Raw genomic sequence first — 23,031 nt, forward strand, 5'->3', positions numbered from 1 at the left:
GACCCGCATCTGGCATTTGGCTCTCTTAAAGTCCACCTCACGGCTATCTTGGCATTGCCTGGTGTTCCGTGTTTGCACACCCCCTCGTGGGATGTTTCCTGAAAGGTCGGGAAAAGGGCTCATGGCTCCAGGTTTATGGTGTCCCCTACGAGGTACAGCAAACCATTCAGGACCTGCCTTTTGAGGGTGAGACTCTCTTCTCAGAAAAAACTGACACAAGGATAAATAGCCTTAAAGACTCCAGAGCCACCCTCAGGTCCCTGGGCCTCTATATGCCCTCAATGCAGCAGAGACACTTCTATTCACAGCCTCCTCAATGGTTTGGTCATCAGAACCGCCAAGATGGCTCCAGAAGGAGGAATCGGAACAGCAGGAGAAGGCCGTGTCAATCCTTTGGCCAGAGCTCGGGACAATCCAAGCCATCTTCAGGGGCCAAACCGGTCTTTTGAAGATGTGGTCAAGGATGGCGCACAAGAGCGAGATCTGGATCCACCCCGCCTTACCTTTTCACCCCGACTATCCCCTTTCTACTGTGCATGGTCCCGTATTACTTCGGACTGCTGGGTGCTCCACACGGTAGAGAGGGGATACTCCATCCAATTCTGTGCCCTTCTGCTCTTCCACCTCCTTTCCCCATCCCTCTTCAGGGACCCCTCTCATGAGCATTCCTTATACAGGAGCTGCACTCGCTCCTATTGCTAGGGGCAGTGGAAGAAGTTCCTCAGGCGCTTCTATTCCCAGTATTTCCTAATACTGAAAGCCAAGGGCGGCCTCAGTCCCATCTTGGACCTGCGAGAACTCAACAAGTTCGTGAAGAAACTCAAGTTGTGCACGGTCTGTTTGGCCTCCATCATCCCCTCGCTGGATCCAGCAGACTGGTATGCTGCCCTCGACTTGAAGGACACGTATTTTCATATCGCAGTTACTCAGCCCCACAGAAAGTACCTCAGGTTTGTGGTGACTAATACCCACTACCAATTCACAGTCCTTCCATTTGGCCTGTTAGCAGCATCTCGAGTCTTCACCAAGTGTATGGCAGTTGTTACGGTGTTCCTGCGCAGGCACCAGGTACAGGCGTTTCTGTGCTTTGACGGCTGGCTGATCAAGGGCCATTCCAGTACCCAAGTGGAAGTTCAGGTCAGATTCATCAGAGCCACCTTTGACAACCTGGGTCTCCTTCTAAACGAAGCAAAATGGACTCTGTCCCCTGTCCAGAGGATAGAGTTTATAGGGGCAGTACTGGACTCGACCCAAGCCAGGGCCATTCCTGCCGGAAGCAAGATTTAAGGCCCCAACAGATATCATTTGAGGCATCAGGCAGTTTCCCACCCCCACAGCAAGGAACTGCCTGAAGCTTCTCGGTCACATGGCTGCCTGTACTATGTAGTGTAGCATGCCAGACTTCAGGCTTTGATCTCTTCAGTCGTGGCTCACGTCAGTGTATTGCCCAGCCTGGGACAGCTTGGACAGGATCGTGACCCCGCCTCTTCCAGTCCTTAACTCCCTCCTGTGGTGGCTTGACCCTCAGGAGGTGTACTCGGGGGTCTCCTTCACTAGTCCGCAGCCGTCTCTCTCGCTAGCGACGGACGCATCAGACTTGGGCTGGGGAGCTCATCTGGGAGACCACAGGACCCAAGGTCTCTGGGCTCACGCAGACCTGGCTCTCCACATCAAAGTCAGAGAGCAGTGCGCCGAGCATTCCAGACCTTCCGTGCACACTTAACGAGACATTGTGTATCTGTTATGATGGACAATATAATAGCAGTGTTCTATATCGGCGAATGGGGGCGCAGGCTCCTCTCCCCTGTGCCAAGAAGCCCTCATGCTGTGGGACTTCTGTGCGGAACATTCAATACACTTGCAAGCGTCATATCTCCCCGGGGTACAGAATGAGCTGGCAGACAACCTCAGCGAGTCATTTCACATCCACGATTAGTCCCTTCGCCCGGACGTCACGTTTTCAATCTTCCAGAGGTGGGGCTTTCTCCAGATAGACCTATTTACCATGCAACATAACAGGAAATGCCAGCAGTTCTGATCCTTCCAGAATCACAACCCGGGCTCCAGGGCAGACGTGTTCCTCCTTCCATGGGGAGGCCATCTCCTTTCCACCCATACCGCTCATTCACAAGATACTCCTCAAGATCCGGAGGGAATGAGCTCAGGTCATATTGATAGCACCAGCCTGGCCCTGTCAGCACTGGTGCACATCTCTCCTAGTCATGTCTCTGGAAGCCCCGGTCACTCTTCCACTCTTCCAGGACCTTCTGATGCAAGATCATGGTCATCTTCAACATCCGAACTGTGTCTCGCTTCACCTCATGGTGTGGAAGCTCCATGGTTGAACCCAATGGAGCGTTCCTGTTTAAACCAGGTTAGACTAGTCCTTGGCAGCAGGAAACCCTCTACTAGAGCCACCTACCTTGCCAAGTGGAAGAGATTTTCAATGTGGTCGGCGCAGCGCCTTTCGTTCCCAACACTAGCCTCAGTGCTGCTCATTCTGGACTACCTCTTCCATCTGAAGCAGCAGGGGCTTTTGTTTTCTTCAATAAGAGCAGACTGAGCCGCCATATTGGCCTTTCATCCGGGCACAGGGGGGCCGCTTAATGTTTGCTAACTCTATGGTCAGCCGATTTTTAAAAGGACTCGACAGACTGTACCCTCATATCCGTCAGCCTGTCCCCACTTTGGACTTCACCCTGGTCCTCTAGGCTCATAGGACCACCCTTTGAACCGTTGGTGACATGCTCCGTGCTCTACCTGTCTTACAAGGTGGCATTCATGGTAGCGATAACCTCGTCCAGGAGGGTGTCTGAGCTCAAGGCTCTAACATCAAAGCCTCCTTACACGTGTTCTATAAGGACAGGGTTTCCTCCTGAAGGTTGTGTCACAGTTCATATCGACGAGGACATCTTTCTCCTGGTATTCTACCCTAAGCTGCACTCGACCGGCAGGGAGCAGAGACTTCACTCACTGGATGTCCGCAGGGCACTAGCCTTTTACATTGAGAGAATGAAGCCATTTAGAAAATTGGTCCAGTTATTCGTGGCAGTGGTGGACAGAATGAAAGGTCTGCCTGTGTTGTCACAATGCATTTCATCATGGATCATGTCCTGCATTCATGAGCCCTACATCCTAGCAGGGGTTCCAACACCCCCAGTCACTGCGCTCTCTACCAGGGCCCAGGCTTCAGTAACAGCATTCCTGGAGCAGGTCCCCCCTGTGGATGGAGGACCACATCATACTTTCATCACGCACTATGCTATTACCCAGTAGGCCAGAGACCCTGCAGCCTTCAGACGAGCAGTGCTCCAATCAGTAGAAGACTCCAACCCTGCCTCCTGAATTTAGTCTTGTGGGTCACCTGACTGGAATTGACATGAACAAGCACTTGAAGAAAAAAGTTACTCACCTTCTCATAACTGTTGTTCTTTGAGGTGTGTTGTTCATGTCCATTCCAATACCCATCCTCCTACCCCTCTGTTGGAGTAGCCAGCAAGAAGGAACTGAAGCGGTGGCGGGTCGACTGGGGTCTATATTGAGCACCATGATGGTGCGACTCCAGGGGGCATCTAGGCCGACCTGACAGATGCTGCTAGGGAAAAATCTTCTGGCTACTGTATATGTGCACACGAACACACCTGATTGGAATGGACATGAACAACACATCTCGAAGAACAACAGATACGAGAAGGTAAGTAACCATTTTATACGGTCTCGCATGACCTTCTTATAAACAAACTAGGGAAATACATCCTAGATGGGGCTACTATAAGGTGTGTGCATAACTACTTCTGGTAATAGTTTTCCAAACAGTTATCGGTGGTTCACAGTCAAGCTGGAAGGACATATCAAGGGGGGTCCTGCAGGGATCAGTTCTTGGTCCGGTTCTGTTCAATATCTTCATCAGTGATTTTAGATAATGGCATAGAGAGTACAGATATAAAGTTTGTAGATGATACCAAGCTGCGAGGGATTGAAAGTGCTTTGGAGGATAGGATTAAAATTCAAAATGGTCTGGACAAACAGGAGAAATGGTCTGAAGCAAATAAGGACAAATGCAAAGTACTACACCTAGGAAGGAACAATCAATTGCATACGTACAAAAGGGGAAATGACTGCCTAGAATGGAGTACTGCAGAAAGGGATCTGGATCACAAGCTAAATATGAATCGGTAATGTAACACCGTTGCAAAAAAAGCAAACATAATTTTGGAATTCATTAGCAGGTGTGTTGTAAACAAGACACGAAGTAATTCTGCTCTACTCTGTGCTGATTAGGCCTGGGTCCAGTTATGCGCGCCACATATCAGGAAAGAAGTGAACAAATTGAAGAAAGTCCAGAGGAGAGGGAAAAAAAATCATTAAAGAGTTAGAAAATACGACCTATGAAGGAAGATTGAAAAAATTGGGTTTGTTTAGTCTGGAGAAGTGAAGACTAGTACGGAGGGGAAGGACACACAACCATTTTCAAGTACTGAAAAGGTTGTTATAAGGAAGAGGGAGAAAAATTGTTCTTGTTAACCTCTGAGGGTGGGACAAGAAGCAATGGGTTTAAATTGCAACAAAGGTGATTTTTAGGTTGACATTAGGGAAAACTTTCTGTTAGGGTAGTTAAGCACTGGAATAAATTGCCTAGGGAGGTTGTGGAATCTCTGTAATTGGAGATTTTTAAGAGCAGGTTAGACAAACACCTGTCAGAGATGGTCTAGATAATACTTAGTCTTGCCTTGAGTGCAGGTAACTGTGTTAGAAGACCTCTCAAGGTCCCTTCTAATCCTACGATTCTGTGATTTAGCATCTGTATGTAACTTGCATGTTGTGGTGATGAAGGAAGAATAGTTAAAACCAGAAGAACAAAGGTTATTTTTACTTTATGCATTGGTTTTCCAGGTCAGTCTAGTATGTCCTAGAAAGGTCATGGCCAAAAATAACAACATGAAAGGACCTTGTGGTCTTCAAATGCATTACATTTTTATAACAAACTCCAAAAGGAATTAATTCAAAATTCGTACATATGAAATAGAATTCCATTTGTAATGCTTGTTCTTTAACAGACTTTCAGCACAATGATTTTTAGTGGGGACCATTTTTATTCTAAAATATTGCCAGCTTTGGAAAAAAAAAAGTTTCTGTCTGATTATACTCCACAGACACTTCTCATGTGTTACAGCAGCTCCAAACAAAGGAATAAAAATTAAAGTAACCCCACACATTGAAACAGTGATGAGCTGCCAATTGTATTCACTATTAGTAGGGAAGAAGAGATCAAGTGTTTCTATCGAAAGCCCAGAAGGACCTTGTGACGGGTTGGATGACAGAAAACCCCTTGGGAGCTACCAATAGATGTGCTGGGACTATCTCTAAGCCTGTTTTTTCCTTGGCAGCTTGGGAATTCAGAACCCTGCCTGGTTGTGCCAGACACGCTAGCCTGCTACAAACACAGACCCGGGTCTAAACCACGTCCCACACAAGCTGCAGGCTTAACTGAAAACAGCTTAAGAAGTGTTCCTGTCTCCAACACTGAGCTGCCCAGCTCCCAGGGGGATCCAAACCCCAAATAAATCCATTTTACCCTGTATAAAGATTATACAGGGTAAACGCATAAATTGTTCGCCCTCTATAACACTGATAGAGAGAGATGCGCAGCTGTTTCCCACCCCCCCCCCCAAGGTATTAATGCATACTCTGGGTTAATTAATAAGTAAAAAGTGATTTTATTAAATACAAAAAGTAGGATTTAATTGGTTCCAAATAATAACACACAGAACAAAGTGAATTACCAAGCAAAATAAAATAAAACACGGAAGTCTAAGCCTGATAAGTAAGAAAGTGATTATAGATGAAATCTCACCCTCGGAAATATTCCAATAAGTTTCTTTTACAGACTAGCCTCCTTTTTGTCTGGGTCCAGCAATCACTGACACCCCTGTGGTTACTGCCCTTTGTTCCAGTTTCTTTCAGGTATCCTTTTGGGGTGGAGAGGTTATCTTTTGTGCCAGTTTAAGACAGAATGGAGGGGTCTCCCAGGGGCTTAAATAGACTTTCTCTTGTGGGTGGAGACCCCCTCCTCTCTCCTATCCAAAATCCAGCTCCAAGATGGAGATTTGGAGTCACATGGGCAAGTCACATGTCCGTGCATGACTGAGTTCCTTACCAGCCAGGCCGCATTCCCGGGAACGGTCAGATGTGGATTGGCATCTCCAAGTTCATGGTTAGCTTAAGTGTTTCTTGATTGGGCACTTACTGTCATGGCCAAAAATAGTCTTTTCTCAGAAAGCTGACCAACTGCTTCACTGAGGCTACTTAAAATTAAGCAAGTACATAGCCAATATTCCTAACTTTGAATACAAAAGTGATACATTCATACAAATAAGATGAATATATCCAGTAGATCATAACCTTTGCAGAGATGTTACATGACATATCTAGCATAAAACATATTCCAGTTATGTCATATTTACTTTCATAAGCATATTTCCATAAAGCATTATGGGGTGCAACGTCACAGACCTGTGAACTGGTATTTTTCATAACTAAGGAAAGCAAATATTCCCTTCTTGACTGCAGTAGGTTAGTTAATACTGAACATTTAAGTGTCTTTATTTAAGCAGTACTGAAACTCTTACTGCAAACCCGAATGCAAGCCCCTTGTTTTGAGGGGCTGCCTAAATTCTTAAAAAATACTGCAAGTTAAAATACTTCATAAAAATGGTCAAATCCTTCAGATTAAATATCCATATCGTTATCTCTTCATTTCAATGTTTTGTCAATACTTGGCATAAAATCAAGAGGTTATCAAATACTTTGAAATTTAAACAGAACTCAATCAGAATGTTTGAAAGTTTCAAACAGCACTCTACAATAAATCCTCTATGTAGTGTGTGCATTATTCCTGTTTGTATTACAGTAGTGCCTAGTGGCCCCAGTGGAGATGGAAACACATTCTGAGAACAGCGGTAAGAAAGTTCAGATGGAGTTCGTGTACAGCAGCTGCGTCGCTGACCCCTTTTTAATCCCCCTTGCTTCTTGACCAATCAAAACTGATTTTTACTGTAGTGGAGTGAGAAAAGTCAGCTGTATAGTGAGGGGAGTCACTATAGTCACTAAAGTCAGTGTGGGGGAGTGCTATCACATACATGCCTCAACTTCTCCGTGAACCCCATGACCAAATCCTTCTGTACACCAATGGTGCATACCCTCCCCCCATCAGAGCCCAGCCATGGCCCCCACACCCCAGACACTTGTCTCCCTTCCTCCCCCACAGAGCCCAGGGATCCAGAGGGAGAAACAGCCGGATGCTTGGTCCCAACCTTGCATGGAGTTTCCTGCTCGCTGCTGCCTCCTTCCCTTAGGGTGTGCTGGGAACTGCAGCTGCTAGGAACCCTCTAGCTCCCTCCACCTCCCACTGGCAGTGTCTTCTATGTGTGAGCTGGGCTTTTCCAGGTTCGGCAGCCGCTAGTGGTGGCCAGCAGCACTGTAGTCCATTTCTGTGGGGGAAAGGAAATTCTGCGCACACAGTGTTAATTTCTGCACAATTCTGCATTGCACAGTGACACAGAATTCCCCCAGGAGTAATGCTAATTAAATTCAAGACAGACTTTTCAAACTGGGGTGCCTAAAATTAAGCTTGTAACTTTAGTAACAGAGGCCTGATTTTTTTATCACTTGTTTTGAGAACCTACAAATGTACTTGGAGTCATTGGGAGGTTTAACTACCCAGTGATAACTGTTTTTATTTAACTATATAAATATGGAAGTAGAAGCTCAGCTGTAGGTACTCACATTTGAAAATCTTGTCCTCAACTTTTGTTGTTTAATGCAGATTAAAATATGAGGGAGGTGGTAGAATAATGTTAAAATGAAATAAGGCTACAAAAATTAACTGAACAAAACCATATAAAAAGCCCAACAATTCTTAATTTTTGATGCTGGAAATGCTTACTTGTATATTTAGTTTAAAAAGAAAAGGAAGAAATCTATCTTGATTGCTTAAATTCATACACATCTTTTTCATACCAGTCTAAATATTACCCAACAATTAAAGCAATAAGCTTAAAATATATGCCATATTATGTGTCTACATTTTCTCAGAAAGGTAAATGCTGTTTATTTTTTTAAAATCGAATTTCATCAACAGTCCTCACTAAAAGGGGCTATCTAGTCTCTTATTGCATATAGTCAGTTCATGCCAGTTTAAACAGACTCCTGGGAAATAGATGCAATATTTTTAGTAATTTATGATTTAGAAAAACCTCTTCATGGCAACGTTTTAGATGTTTTGAATTTTATAAGCTTTGCCATAATTTTGGAATGCCAGTTGTGTATGAAAGTACTCGGATGAAAATATCTTCTGGCTTCACTGACTTCAGTGTTTTTAATCATGCTATTTGTATTTTTTTTTTTTAATTGTTGAACGATTTAAGTTGAAATTGACCTGTACAGCTGCAGGTGGCCAAAATGTAGCAAGGCCGCAGTGCTTCCACTCTGTTCAGGAAATGCAATTGACCCAAGAAAAATCCACAGACTTGCAGTGTGAATTTGGGCTAAGCACTTAATCTGTCTGTACCTTAGTTCTTATTTGTAAAATGGAAATACTAATGCTTTTTCTTCCATCATTTGTCTCGTATAGACTGAGATCTTGGGGCTAGGGACTTCTCTTACACTGACTTTCAGTTTTAAGTGAAGAAAAGTTTTCAGTTCCATATATCACCCAATGTGTGCATCAGTTCCCTTGGACACATCCCATTCACAAGCTCTGCATGAGGGATGTGAATTTCTCCCTTGAGTAAGGAAGAAGGGTTTTTTGTTGACGTTTTATTTTGAAAATGTCATAAAGTATAACAAACCACACTTCATATTCTAACTTGCTTATCCAGCTTTGTCACCAGATACCCTTCTCTCCTTCATTCTCAAATGTTTCCTTTCATGGTTCTTTATTGATTTTTAGAGTATTGAATGTTTACGTATTTAGAAAAATGATTACAAAGATGATGTTGTCAATGCCTGGTGTTCTTGTCCTTAGACCTATGTGTTACGCTGCTGCTGTTTCCTAGTATATTACTGTGGTTAGATTGTCCTCTAGTCTGCCAGGGACAGTGAGATATTGTTGTGGCCTTTTCTAACTGTTTTCAGTGCTGCAAGAGTCTTACTCAGTCTCTTGACTGCCACATGACAGAAAAAGTAGTAAATAAAGACTGTATTGATGGCAATGGTGTTCATCTTGACATGTGGTGTTTAACGGTTGCAACAAGTTATTACAACACAAAGTTAAATATTGGGCAAGTAGAACTTTAAATTGACAAAGTTAATGGGAGCAAATTTAGTTTTTTCATGTTGTTACCTTCTACTTAAAACTTCATATTAGTTTTCAGCGAAAACTAGAATAGAAAAGGCTTTTCTGTATTTAAAAGTTTTACTCAGTTGATCAAATACACATCATTTAAGCTAGTCCCTTGTAGATATTTAAATTGTGGCTTTCTATTTGAAAGAGGCAGCTTAAAATAAACTGATTTAATATTTATTATTTGTATTACTGTAGTATCTAGGAGCCCTAGTCATGGACCAAGACCCCATTATGCTAGGTGCTGTACAAACACAGAACAAAAAGACAGTTCCTGCATGATGGAGCACTACCTTTTCTTAGTGCATATCTGAACATTTTATGCCAGTTTTCAGTATATCAGTTTGAGGTCAAGTATTGGTATTTCATTTTAAAGGAATTCTGACCACGTCTTGGCTGGTGATGGGGTACACAATATGCTTTCAGATGTACAAATTACTACTGATTTCTAAAGTATATGAAGAATTCATATAGGATTAGATTGTATTCTTGCCTTATGAGACTGTTCAGGAGAGTAAGTGCTACTGGACATAAGTAAGGGTGTCATAATCAGGCCTTCAGTATTTTACGTTATATTGCTGATACATTTGTTTTTTCTTTCCAGCGCCCCACACTCTTTCATTCTGTTCTGGTGAATAATTTGTAATTCTTCATGTTAGCAGATGAGGTACTGCTTTATGGTTTTGTTTTGTTAATTTTAAAATAATGGAACGCCACACTCTGTCAGGTCCCTATTTAAACATTTAATCTCTGGAGTATGGAGTTCAGGAGAAAAGGAAAATTGCCAACCTAAACATACAAGACAAGATCCAACATGTTTATTTTAAAAGGACTGAGCTAACTTGGATTAATTTTGGATGTCAATAACTTGATGATATATGCCACATATGATTTAAAATGGATGCTGATGGAGGTGCAAGATGTTTCTCATAGACTATAGTCTTCTGCTGATAATTACTTTTAAAGAAAGTATGTAGGATTGTCAGACTACTGAAAGGGAAAGTGTTAATAAAAGTTATAAATTAAATTCTTTAACTCATTTCTGTCTCTCACACTCTCATCCCTACAGGCCAACAAAGTTCTTGTCCCCAGAATAGCTATCCAGTATTTGTGTTTAAACTGGATGAATGGCAACACTTTCTGAATTCAATTTTCAAACATAATGTAAACAATATATAGACATTACTCTGAGACAACGCCTCTCTGAACTTAAGGATGTGCTGGAATTGGAATTTTTAAATGATTTTTAGTGTAGTAATATGATGCTTCTTATTAAACATGTAAGAATCATACCCTGATTTATAATAAATTCAGAGTTCAGCTTTTAGCCTCAGAGTACCATACAGTCCAATATAATTCAGGATGAAGTTGTTATTCTTGAAGCCGTTAGCGTTCTAATATTTAGGATTAGTTAACATTGATATTTTTCAAGGAAATTTTTCTCTTAATGCTTCATAAAAAGGTGTCTACCATGTGCTAAGGTTAGTGAGAACAATAATTTTGTGTACGTTTACCATGATATTCTGATGTACATAATGTTGCTACATCACAAAGCTCACTGAGATTGGCTATATACAAGATAGAAGACTTGCATTTCTCCTTTGCAATATTGGACCTGCTTCCTGCAAAGACTTAAACACTTTATCCCAGGAGTAACCCTGCTGACCTCAATAAGACTCTTTTTAAAATATTTTTAGTAATTAAAGTTAAGCATGTGTATAATTTTTGCAGAATTGAGATCTTGAATTGAATTGCTTTATTTTCATTGTGCCATTCCTTAGGGGGTAAATTTTTCTGGTTGTAGCTAAACCCAGCTGTTATCCAAAATTTTCATAACACAACTTGAAAGCTTTGCAGTTATTCATTCATTGGCATAAAATTTTATTACTTTTTTAAAAATTTGTTTAACCTTATCTGCGTTTTAGACTCTGGTCTTGTTCTATGGCACATGTGCATAAGTAGAATTCTTAACTTTCTTAATGAAAATAAATGCAGCCTTCCTTCCCTTTTGGAGTTTTTTTTAAAAAAAAAATGTTTTCCCCCTGAAAAAGCTCTAAAGCAGGGGTCGGCAACCTATGGCATGTGTGCCAAAGATGACACATGAGCCAATTTTTAATGGCACGCCACCGTCTGCCTACCCTGGTAGAAAGCAGCGTGCCATTTAAAATCCTGCCCTGCCCGGCCTGCTCTTCTCCGCCCCCTGCCCACCGCTCTCTCCTTGTGGGCAGGCAAGCTTCCCACTTCCCCCCCCCGTCTCTTCCCCCAGCGTGCTGGGTTCCTGCCCCTCTCCCTCCCTGCGGCTGATCAGCTGAAGGCCCTTGCTACGGAGGGGAGAGGGAAAAGCGGAGCTGCAGCGCACTCTCTGCTCCGGGGACCTTGGGGAAGGGGGTGGCATCGGCATATCCCCTCCAGCCCCCTGCCGTGAGCCGCTCAGGGCAGGGGGCTGGGAGCACCCCCATGACCCCAGGCCACTACCCTGACCCCTGCAACCCCCCACACACTCCAGCCCTGTGCCCTGCACCCCCTCACACACTCCAGCCCTGTGCCCTGCCCCCTGAACCTTCCCACAACCCAGCCCTGACTCCGGCACCCCCCACACATACCCAGCCCCCCCACACCCCATGCCCTGACTCTTGCACCCCCCGCATCCCCACCCCCACCACCAAACGGGAGCTCTTGCACACACTCCCACCTTCATCCCTCGCACCAAATGGGAACTGCCCAGATGACCCCCAGCCCTGTTCTCAGCGCACTCCCACCCTCATCTCAGTGTAGAGAGAGGAAGAGAATGGCTAGAACCAGGGAGAAGGTAGGTACCTACTCTATGTGGATAGGGCCGGGACCCCAGACCAGCAGCGGTCTGAGCAGGGCCGGCAGCTGGGACCCTGGCTGGCAGGAGCCCACGGACAGAACCCCAGACTGGCAGCGGGCTGGTCAGCCCACTGCTGATCTGGGGTCCTGGCCCCTGGCCCCGCTCAGCCCACTGCCGGTCTGGGGTTCTGGCTGCCGGCCCCTTGCCAGCCGGGGTCCTGGCCTCAGGCCCTGCTTAGCCCACTGCTGCCCTAGGTGAATGGAACCCCAAGCCGGCGGCGGGCTGAGCAGGTCGGTGGTGTAAGATCAGAATTTTAATTTAATTTTAAATGAAGCTTCTTAAACATTTTGAAAACCTTGTTTACATACGACAACAGTTTAGTTATATAATATATAGACGTATAGAGAGAGACCTTCTAAAAAATGTTAAAATGTATTATTGGCACTCGAAACCTTAAATTAAAGTGAATAAATGAAGACTCAGCACACCACTTCTAAAAGGTTGCCGACCCCTGCTCTAAAGATTAAAAAAAAAAATTATACCTGTGTTTTCGGCAAAGACGGCAAAGATTACTGTTTTCATAAGGAAATGTAAGTAATTACCTTGGGGAAAGATCATATATTTTGTAAATTTTTACTTTTGTGAATCAAGTTTTAACTTCAGTTTTAAAACTGTCTACAATTATCTTTGATAGAAAGCTGTTTAAATATTGGAAACCAATTAAACACAATCATACTGTACTAAAAGCATGTTTTTAGTATATTATGGTGCTGTATAGCATTTAGCTTACTAGATGGTTTCATAAAGATAAGACACTGCATTTGATGTTGATTAGGATAATATAAAAACAATCATATGTTTTGTGAGGTTCACTTTTTGGTGGCTGTATAAATAATGGAAGATGAAATGGCTTAAACAAAAAGTAGACTCCAGTCTTTGCTTCTTTTTTCCATGGTCAGTGCCCTAATTTGTTCCAGAATTACCTTTTTGAGTATGCTCTCTCCAGCCAAAAACAGAGGTATTCCTTCTTTTACCAATGTTGGCAACTGAAATATTGCTGAGGGAAACAGTGGAAGGGGTGATAAATGGCAAGCTGGGCTAGATTACTTTGACATATACAAACACACTGAGAGAGCTGAAAGGGGATACAGATTCAGCACCCAGGATCTGCAGGCTGCTCTAAAAGGAAGTTTTGTACCACGCTGTCCTAAACCATTTTTGGACTTTGCTGCTGCATCAGTTTTTCTCCTTCTGCAGCCAAACGAAACCACCACTTTTGGTACTTTGTAATTGCTCTCTACTCCTGGGGACTGGTTTACTATCAAAACAGATGAATTTTAAACCTAGAAATTTTCAGCCTCCTACAGGTTCACCAATTCATTACTCCCATCTTAAACATTTTTTGTTCCTGTCCCTCCCTGCAGGTAGCTCCTGACAAGCATTTCCTGTGGACAGCCTCTCCCCTGGTCCCCTCCATGACCCTCGATTCCTTGCTGGACTATCTGCTTGTCCCTAACAGAATTCAGGTTGCCTTTTATATATTCCCAAAAGGCCTGGTTAGTGAGCCACAGATTCCCATTGTGTTACCCCTGGATTAATTTCCTTCACCTGGGGAAGCTGGCTACACCTGGCACAGATGTGAGGCTGAGCCGCATACATCTTACTGGGTCAGTTCACGCTGTGACAAATGTCACAACAGGTAGAGAATATTAAAAAATAAAAATAAAAAATCAATTATTTTATTTTCCCATTGGTTTGAAAGGAAGGATTCTCACTGTTCCCATAGTAGTGAGCAGTGAGACTAACCCCATTCTCTGTCAGGTGGTGGCAGAATGAAGCAGGCTCAGAGAGTAGTGCTGCCAGAGTCCAGGAGGAAGGAAATGTAATAAGGAAGCCTAAACTATTCCTGTTGTAGTGGAAAGAGCAGATCTAATCCATGAGCAGCATCCACATCAGTGGATGTCCATGAAAGAGATTTGATCCTCTGTCACTTGGAACTATATATGTAGCCCTTCTCGTGGTTCCCTTGGACAAAATATTCCTTACCTGTAATACTTGTTCTCTGAGGATCTATATTTCAGTGCTTTACCTTTTTTGTATACACTTATATTTTTATCAGCTTTTATTTAGGAGTTCCTGCCTGCTTTTCAAAGGAACTGGCTGTGGTAGGAATAAAGGCAACCTGGAGCACCAACTGAAAGGGTGCTCAAAATGACTTTATAAGTTTCCTCAGAGACTGAAAACTTTGAAACTGTTGGTATTCCAACCTGGTCTCATGCTTGAAACACAGACCCAAACATGCAAATCTACTGAAGTGTATTTTTAGAGAACAAAAATTTCAATAAAATAGTTGTTTAATACAACACATCAGCTGTTATGCTATTGCTTGACTTACTGCAGGGTCCCATGTTTGTGTTTAAATGGTTATAGTTCAAATTTGCTCAGTTAACAAATTAATTTTTTTTAGCTGATTCTGCTATAAATCTCAGCCTGGTATCCAAAACTCAAGATGGGTTCTTTACAACTGGTCCATCAACAATAATAAAGATTCTTCAGGTCAAATTATGCCTTCCAGGTACAACCTTCCAGTGCAACCCCAAAGTAAATGGGAGCATAATATGGTTATACAGATGTAACAAAGACATAATTTGACTTTCAGCATCTTTATTACTGGTAGCGATATGCTAACAGGAATTAACCTGGTTCAATTTTTAGATCCTTGGATGAGTCTCTTGGATTGGTAGTATTTAAGACAGAAGAACCTTGTCAATGGAGCAGATTGATCTACAATTACTGAGACACACAAATATGAAGCCAAAGTACTTTTTTAAAAAACTCACATTTCAGAGAACTGCACTTTACATAGGAAAATATTTGTGTTTATCTAGCAAAATCACAACTTAAAATACTTGTAACTTCAAATGGTATATAAGGAGCTATGCTGCTGGTAAACTAAAATAATCTTTAACTAGATACTGGACACACCAAGATTAAGTGCTGCCTTAATTACTTCCTCCTTTTGTATGATAAATTGTTTTTACAATGAGGGTAGACACACATAGTTTTGACCTTAGGAGCCTGAAATAGCACTTTTTCCCTTTAGCTGAAATCTCTTAAATGCTTCTCATCATTCCTTTTACCATCCAGATGTCTTGGCACAATTTCAGTTACTAGATGTGAGGGTTGTTAAGTCAGTCACCACATGTTACACAGTTTGGCCCATGACTCATTCTCACAGCAGTCCCGTGTTTGTGACCAGTCCTGTTTTCAGTATAAATACGTGCTCTCCGTTGACCTTTATGATGTCAGTTAGTGGCAGAACTAGAATCATGATTGGATATTGTTTCTAAATCTAATCTGTTTCACTAATTAACAGAATGTTAAATAAACATCTCAATAAATGAGTGTTTAGAGTGTTAAAGTTTACATCCTGGCTTCTTGCAGTGTTCTAAACTGCAGGTTAATGTGGGTAATTTCTAGTTCTAACCAAAAATACGGAAAGGTTTCCGATAAATTACATTGAATGTCGGATATCAGAAAAAGATTCCAAATAAATACCTTAGGACTTTTTGCTGTTTGTGTTTTCTTGGTTACAAAATATATAGTAAAATTCGATCAGTCCTATATCTTTATTGAATATCGGTATTTGAATAGTGTTCACAGCATCAGAATGAGTTCTTTTTTCAGAGTAACAGCCGTGTTAGTCTGTATTCGCAAAAAGAAAAGGAGTACTTGTGGCACCTTAGAGACTAACCAATATATTTGAGCGTAAGCTTTCGTGAGCTACAGCTCACTTCATCGGATGCATAAAGTGGAAAATACAGTGGGGAGATTCATATACATAGAGAACATGAAACAATGGGTGTTACCATACACACTGTAAGGAGAGTGATCACTCAAGGCGAGCCACTACCAGCAGGAGAGCGGGGGGCGGCGGGGAACCTTTTGTAGTGATAATCAAGGTGGGCCATTTCCAGCAGTTGACAAGGACGTCTGAGGACCCCTGCACCCCCCACTGTCCCACCTTGATTATCACTACAAAAGGTTCCCTGCCGCCCCCCGCTCTTCTGAAGTCCTTCTGGACTCCTCAGCGATATTGGATACCCAAATAGCCATAGTGCCAAAAAATGCCTACTAGCATCTGTGATGGGCCAGAAGATTGTGCTCAATGCTGTCCTACATGGACATAGCCATATGATGATAGATCAACTTCTGACACAGGCTTGACTGTTGTAACTCACATATATTTAGGAATGAAGCCACACCTCTTGAAACACTCCAGTTTGTACAAAATACAGTAGTGCATCTTTCTAGTAGAACAGGTTGCCATGAGCATAACCATCAGTGCTCCTCTGTCTGCAGTGATTCCTGTTGAACAGAATACAGTTTAAAGTTTCTGCATGTTAGCCAAAGTCCTCCATAAGTTAGGCTCTAGCTACCTGAGCGAGATCTTCTCCTTTTACAACCATTACCTCCCATGGCAGCTGCGTTGCCTTGGAACATAACTATCAACTGATAGGGGGAGACTCATGATTGTAGGAGACAGAACTTTCACTGTATCAGAACCTAGACTGTTGCAAGAGGTAAGTGTGACTGCAGCACTAACAACTCTGCAATCCCTCTGTGCCATCTCCTAGCTTTGAATGATCTTTTTAGAAAATGTAGTAAAGACCTAAACTGATGGGCTCCACCTAAACCAAAATGGAACCAGATTGCTGGCACTTAAAATTAAAAAGATTGTAGAGCAGTTTTTAAACTAAGGGCTGGGGGAAACCCGACAAGTGTGAAGGAGCATGTGGTTTGGACAGACACATCCCTTAGGGGAGGATCTATTAATGGAGGTTCTCTGCCTCCTCGTGAGGAGGAGAGGATGGAAGATGATGAAGTATGGGTAGGATCTAATGAGAAACAGTCAAATGAAAAAGAGGTCCATTCAATTACATCATGTAATAGCAGACTGTTAAAAAGTGACAGATTTTTGAAGTGCTTATATACAAATGCTAGAAGTCTAAATAATAAGATGGGTGAACTACAATGCCTTGTATTAAATGAGGATATTGCTATAATAGGCACCACAGAAAATTAGTGGAGTGAGGTTAATCAATGGGACACAGTAATACCAGGGTACAAAATATATTGAAAGGACAGAACAGGTCGTGTTGGTGGGGGAGTGGCACTTACGTGAAAGAAAGCATAGACTCAAATGAAGTAAAAATCTTAAATGAACCAAACTATACCATTGAATCTCTATAGATAGTAATTCCAATCTATAATAATAAGATATATGATGTTGTAGTAAGGATATATTACCGACCACCTGACCAGGATGATGACTGTGAAATGCTCAGGGAGATTAGAGAGGCTATAAGAATTAAAAAACTCAATAATAATGGGGGATGTCAGCTATTCCCGCATTGACTGGATATGTGTCACCCCAGGACGAGATGCAGAAGTAAAGTTTCTTGACACCTTAAATGACTGCTGCTTGGAGCAGCTAGTCCTGGAACCCCCAAGAGGAGAGGCAATTCTTGATTTAGTCCTAAATGGAGCACAGGATCTGGTCCAAGAAGTGAATATAGCTGGATCGCTTGCAGAAACTATTCCCTGTACAGCATGCTCTGTCCATGCAACATCCGACGTATTTTATCTATTGTAAATGTTTCCCTGACTGCTCCCCCTTATTTTAGCTAGTTCAGACATTTTTGTTTCTATCCTGCTGATCTATTTACTTCCCTAATCCTGTCTACCAAGAAATGAGACCTCAGCCATGTCCAATTACTCGTGTCAAGCCAGGCTTGCGGTACTTCAGTTGCTGTTTAAGCTGACTCCAAGCCCCACCTCCTTCCATTACTGCCTGTGAGTCACCTGTGTGGAATAAAGTCCTGCAGCCACTTGAAGAAAAATCGGTTAATTACCTGTACTGTAACTAACTTGTTTTTTGAGATGTGGGTGCAGATGTGTATTCCATGATCCACCCTCCATCCCCTCTGTATTGGAAGGTGGATCATGGATTCTCGTGTGAAAGAACTGAGGAGGGTTGTGGCAGCACCACCCTTAAATAGCCTCTGGAGGAGCCCGAGGGCAGGGGGGCTCCCATAAGGGACTGAGCAAAGTTTTCTGGCTTCAGCGTCCTAGATATGTGCACACTTGAGTGGAATAGATGTCTGCTTCTACATCTTGAAGATGTTTTACTGTTTTTTGTACTTATGTGAGACTGTTGCTATAAAGTGGACTGTCAGCCATTTAACTATTTAATACATTCTTCAAGAGTCAGTCAAGTTCTTAGATAGCACAGTGATTAGGCTTCATAGTTGATTTATAGACTCTTTTCTAAAACTAATCTGCAATAGGATTAGAATCTAAGGGTGTAAACCCATATGCCTCCCAATAAATGGGGTGGGGGGTACTTTCCTATAGTTCTAGTGTGTGCTTGACTATAACGTCTCATAAAGATATTCCCTAATACTATACTTAGACAAAGAGGTTGTCAATGAATTGCACAAACAATACCCCCTGCATATAAAGCTATAATTACAAATCGTATATAGCCTGTGGGTGTTTATGAAGTCTGACACACAGCATAACTATTATTTATCTGATTTTTTTGGTCAGTCATGTACTCAAAGTGGCAAACTATAATACACTGCTTCTGGATGTAACCACATGTATAGGTACCTTTACTTCCAGGTAGGGATGTAAATATCATTTAAAAAGTTAACTGTTTAAATGATTAAAATATTTAAATGGTTAACCAATTAAAGGGCTGGGGCGGCTGGGGCTGCTCTGACTGGTGTGGGAGTTAAAGGCTAAGGCGGGTTCATCGGTAAAACTAATGCTTATCGGTTAACATTTTACATCCTTATGTCAGGAGGGACTTTTTTTTTTTGGTAATAGGATTACAACAAAATGTGAACACCATGTTAGCAAGACTACATCAAAGGTAGACTTCTTAGCACTGCAATAGTCAGCATTTTGATTTCATCGCAGTTGCTGCATTTTGTTTTTAATTTCCCTGTACATAAGCGTATCAGAAGAGGATCACAATTGAGTCTGCTGCTCTTGCACATAGCGCTTCTGTGGCTCCAGAAGGCGCAGCAGATGAGTAAAACGGATATTCTTAAAATTGAAATCCCACTTCTCCTGCTGATGTTGTAGTAGAAGTGCTTAGTGGTGAAATAATACAGGTATGATCCCACAGTACAGAACAGAAACAAGGAGAAGGGAAAGAAGGATAAAAGCAGAAGAGATATACTAGCAATCTAGTCACCAGATTAAATAAAATCTTGGACAGACTGTGATTCCGTCATCTCATATTGTTGGATAAAAAGGTTTGGAGTGCTACAAAGACAGCTTGTTTTGTCTATGAAGGAGTGCTTTGCTGCAGTCTTGTGACCCTACCCACCCTACAGTAAATGGAGCAGTGTTGGCTGTGTCTGGAGGGCGCAGTGTGCAGCCTTTCTCAACTGGAGGGTAATGTTGAATGCAGTGATGCTTTTGAGGAAAATAGAAGGGGTAATGATGGGTGGATGTGGGGGTGATGGAAAGATAGAACTTGGGGAAGAGAAGAACTGGCGGGACTGTTGGGAGGATGAGAAAGAGACTCAGAATACAAAGCTGGGGAAGTCAAGCGGAAAGAACGAACTGAACTGATTCATATTGGTGTTGATTGTGCATGAGTTTCTTTTGTTGTCTAGTAATGCAGTTAGATGTGGTAATTAGCTGGATTCGTAGCAAATGAGAACTTTGTCACCCTCCCAAAGAAATAGAGTAGGAGATTCCTGCCCCGAGACAAAAAAGACATTAAACCCCAATAAGGGGTTTAATAGACTTATAAACATGTTGCTGTTATAATCCTTAATCACTCCATTTGTGAGTAGGTAGCAGCCAGTGTAAGCTTGTTAAATATAAAAAGTATTTGAAGGAGAGATGTGCTTTGTTTTTATATTGCTGAACTTTGTAAGTACAGCATGCATTTTATCTGCATCAAAAATATTGTTTTAGGAAATGTTGAAAGTGGATGTGTTTGGGGGGATTTCATTTTATCAAACGCGGTATTTGTCATTTTATTATGTTTAAGATATCTGAAAATGACAACTTAAACTTTGATTTTAAATGTCATACATTTTACCACCAGCTTTGAATATAGTGTTAATCAAATCAGTTAGAAAATATTTTCAATTTACATGTTTCTTTATATGCAATGCAAAAGCAGTGTTGTTTTTTACCCCAATAATGTTGCAGTTCCTCATATTCATATTTTTTAATTAGTTCAATAGGAAAAAATTAAATATTCCACTCTTGTGCTTTTATTCAATATCACACATGATGCTATGATACTATGAATGTAATTGATTTCTTAATCTGTACGTTTTTAATTTATACACATGTGAACACCACATTTAATGAAATACGTTAATTTCTATAATCGTTGAGCTATCAAATCTGAAATATTCCCAGGAATATTTAGGGGCTTATCTTAGTACAAATATGGACTTTATTATCATTATGGTTGTGAACACCTACCTAGAATAGATTGGAATTAGTTGAGATTTTAAATGTTGCAGATACATGTAAAAACATTTATGATAATTCGTGATAACATAATAGAATGCAGTAGAACATACAGTTCGTTAAAATATACATGCTATCATATATTCAGATATATAAACAGATTTGATTAATCCATTTTCCTATTAATTTGGTATTTTAACCATTTCTAGTATGTGCAAGTTTTTGATCACTACTTCAAACAGAGATTGGTAGGTAGGTAAATTAGTGAAAAATTTGTATATATAATTAAACATAGTAATTTAGGCCTTGATCCTGCAACCACACAGAAGTATCTTTAGTCACTTGTGTAGTCTCTGAGATGTTGATTACTTGCATATATTTGCAGTATCAGGCATCTCAGGCTCCAGTAGGATTGCCAGCCCTCCAGGATTGTCCTGGAGTCTCCAGGAATTAAAGATTAATCTTTAATTAAAGGTTATGTTATGTGATGAAACCTCTAGGATTACATGCAGCCAAAATTGGTAATCCCTAGGCTCCAGTCTTGCAAGCTGATTTGTGCAAGCAGACCTATACAAAATCTCAGAAGAATTTAAAATGTGTCTGACTATAAAACACTGAGTTTTACTGAATTTTAATTTTTTCCTAGGTCCATGTGGTTATGGTATTCAGGTTCCATAATGCCTCCTGCCATGACAGACATCCTTGACATCTGGGCAGTGGATTCACAGATAGGAGCTGATGGCTTAATCTCTGTGGACTTCCTGCTCCCAACTGGAACCTATATCAACCTGGATGTCCCTCGAGATGCCACCATATGCCATATTAAACAGGTAAATTAGTAGTTGGCTTGCTATTTTAAATGAGCTCCATCACTGATTTTGTTGAGAAGTACTTTATATATTAAATGTTGTTTAAAAGTCTTCTAATAGGCCTTTAGAAGCTTTATCCTGTCAATGAAACCAAGATGCAACTTTAAAAAGTGAATAAAATGTAAAACTGGTACGATGTCTTACTTAGACTGTAGACTGCATGAAACAATAGCTCCAAGAAATGTGAACTGCTCCCATTCTTCTGATCCAGTGTTACCTCTGAAACTAATGATGACGATTTTAAATGTCAGCATTAACTATTTCACTGCTGATTATTTTAGCTCAGAATCTAGCTGTGCCCAGCTCGCAACCCCAAAATTCTTCCTGTGCCTTCTCAGGAACTAAAACCCCCAACCACCCCTTAATCATCAGCCAGAACCTTAGCTTCTCTGTGACAAATCTATGATGAAATTATACATTGTCTGCCCCCCACCCCCAAATCTATGTTGAAGACTGAAAGGGTGAGAACATTGCAAAATGAATTGAATTAAATATTCAAATAAATAACACAAGGGCTATTACACTGAATATATTATTTAATATTTAACTCAAAATGTAGTGTTTTTTAAAATTTAGAAATCCTGCAAGTTTCAGTTAGTCTGCTATAGAAGCATGGGGGCCAATCTGTTCCCAGTTATACCTCCATACATTTGGAGTTACACCATTGACTTCAGTGGAGTAACTCAAGATCTACCTTGGTGTGACTGAGAACAGAATTTGTCTCCTGGAGCCTTGCACAGATTTTAGTTCTAGTTCTCTGTGGCATACACCATGTTTTGACTATGAAGATAGAAAGTACTTCTGTTAATCTTATTTAGTTAAGAACAGTTTATTTCTCATTCAGCATATATTTTGGAGGCGCACATGGAGTGTGCAGTGTAGAAACTCTGAGCTGGATCTCTAATGTGAGCATGTCTTGCTGTGGCTTTGGAAAATGGAACAATGCATTTATGTGTGTGTAGCTGTTGGTTCAGCAAAGAGTGTGTATTGTGAATATAACTTCCTTTAAGGGATACAGCTACATTTTAAAAAATCACACCTGATTTTTTTAACTGTTGTTGAAAGATACACCTAAGATTACTGTAAGCAAAATAGGTTAAAGAAAATGTTTTCCATTTTTCTCAGTTGTTTTAGGCATCAACAACACTTTATGTATACCCATATTCAGTTTCCTCTGTAATAATTCCGTTTGCTATTTGTGTGTGACACAAAAACAAGAGAGACATCCATTTTAAACATAGGTAAATATGATTGTAAAACCCCAACTTTTCTGGAGGACTCAAAGGCAGGTGTAATATCTGATAGTATTTTAACTGTTTTTTTAAAATTGACCATATTTCCATTTAGAGAGACAAGGTGGGTGAGGTAATACCTTTCATTGGACCAACTCTGTAAGCTCAAAAACTTGTCTCTTTCACCAACAGAAATTGGTCCAATGAAGATATTACTTCATTCACCTTGTCTCTCTAATATGGTGGGACAAACATAGCTACAAC

At 41.3% G+C, this 23,031-nt stretch overlaps 1 protein-coding gene across 9 annotated transcripts in view; it reads left to right on the plus strand.

The window, feature by feature from the left end:
• The window catches only part of PIK3CB (phosphatidylinositol-4,5-bisphosphate 3-kinase catalytic subunit beta), a 191,717-nt gene that overhangs the window by 62,540 nt on the left and 106,146 nt on the right, over positions 1–23,031 (plus strand). For 7 of the 9 annotated variants that reach the window (XM_048863851.2, XM_048863850.2, XM_048863852.2 and 4 more), the window contains one exon: positions 21,313–21,496. In XM_048863851.2, coding sequence (XP_048719808.1) covers positions 21,317–21,496 — 180 coding nt within the window. In that variant the 5' untranslated portion in view covers positions 21,313–21,316. Of the gene's footprint in view, positions 1–21,312; positions 21,497–23,031 lie in introns of those variants that run through there. The other 2 variants (XM_075132234.1, XM_075132235.1) reach the window with 2 other exon arrangements.

Source organism: Caretta caretta, chromosome 9 (assembly GCF_965140235.1).
Source record: "Caretta caretta isolate rCarCar2 chromosome 9, rCarCar1.hap1, whole genome shotgun sequence".
Lineage (NCBI taxonomy): Eukaryota > Metazoa > Chordata > Testudines > Cheloniidae > Caretta > Caretta caretta.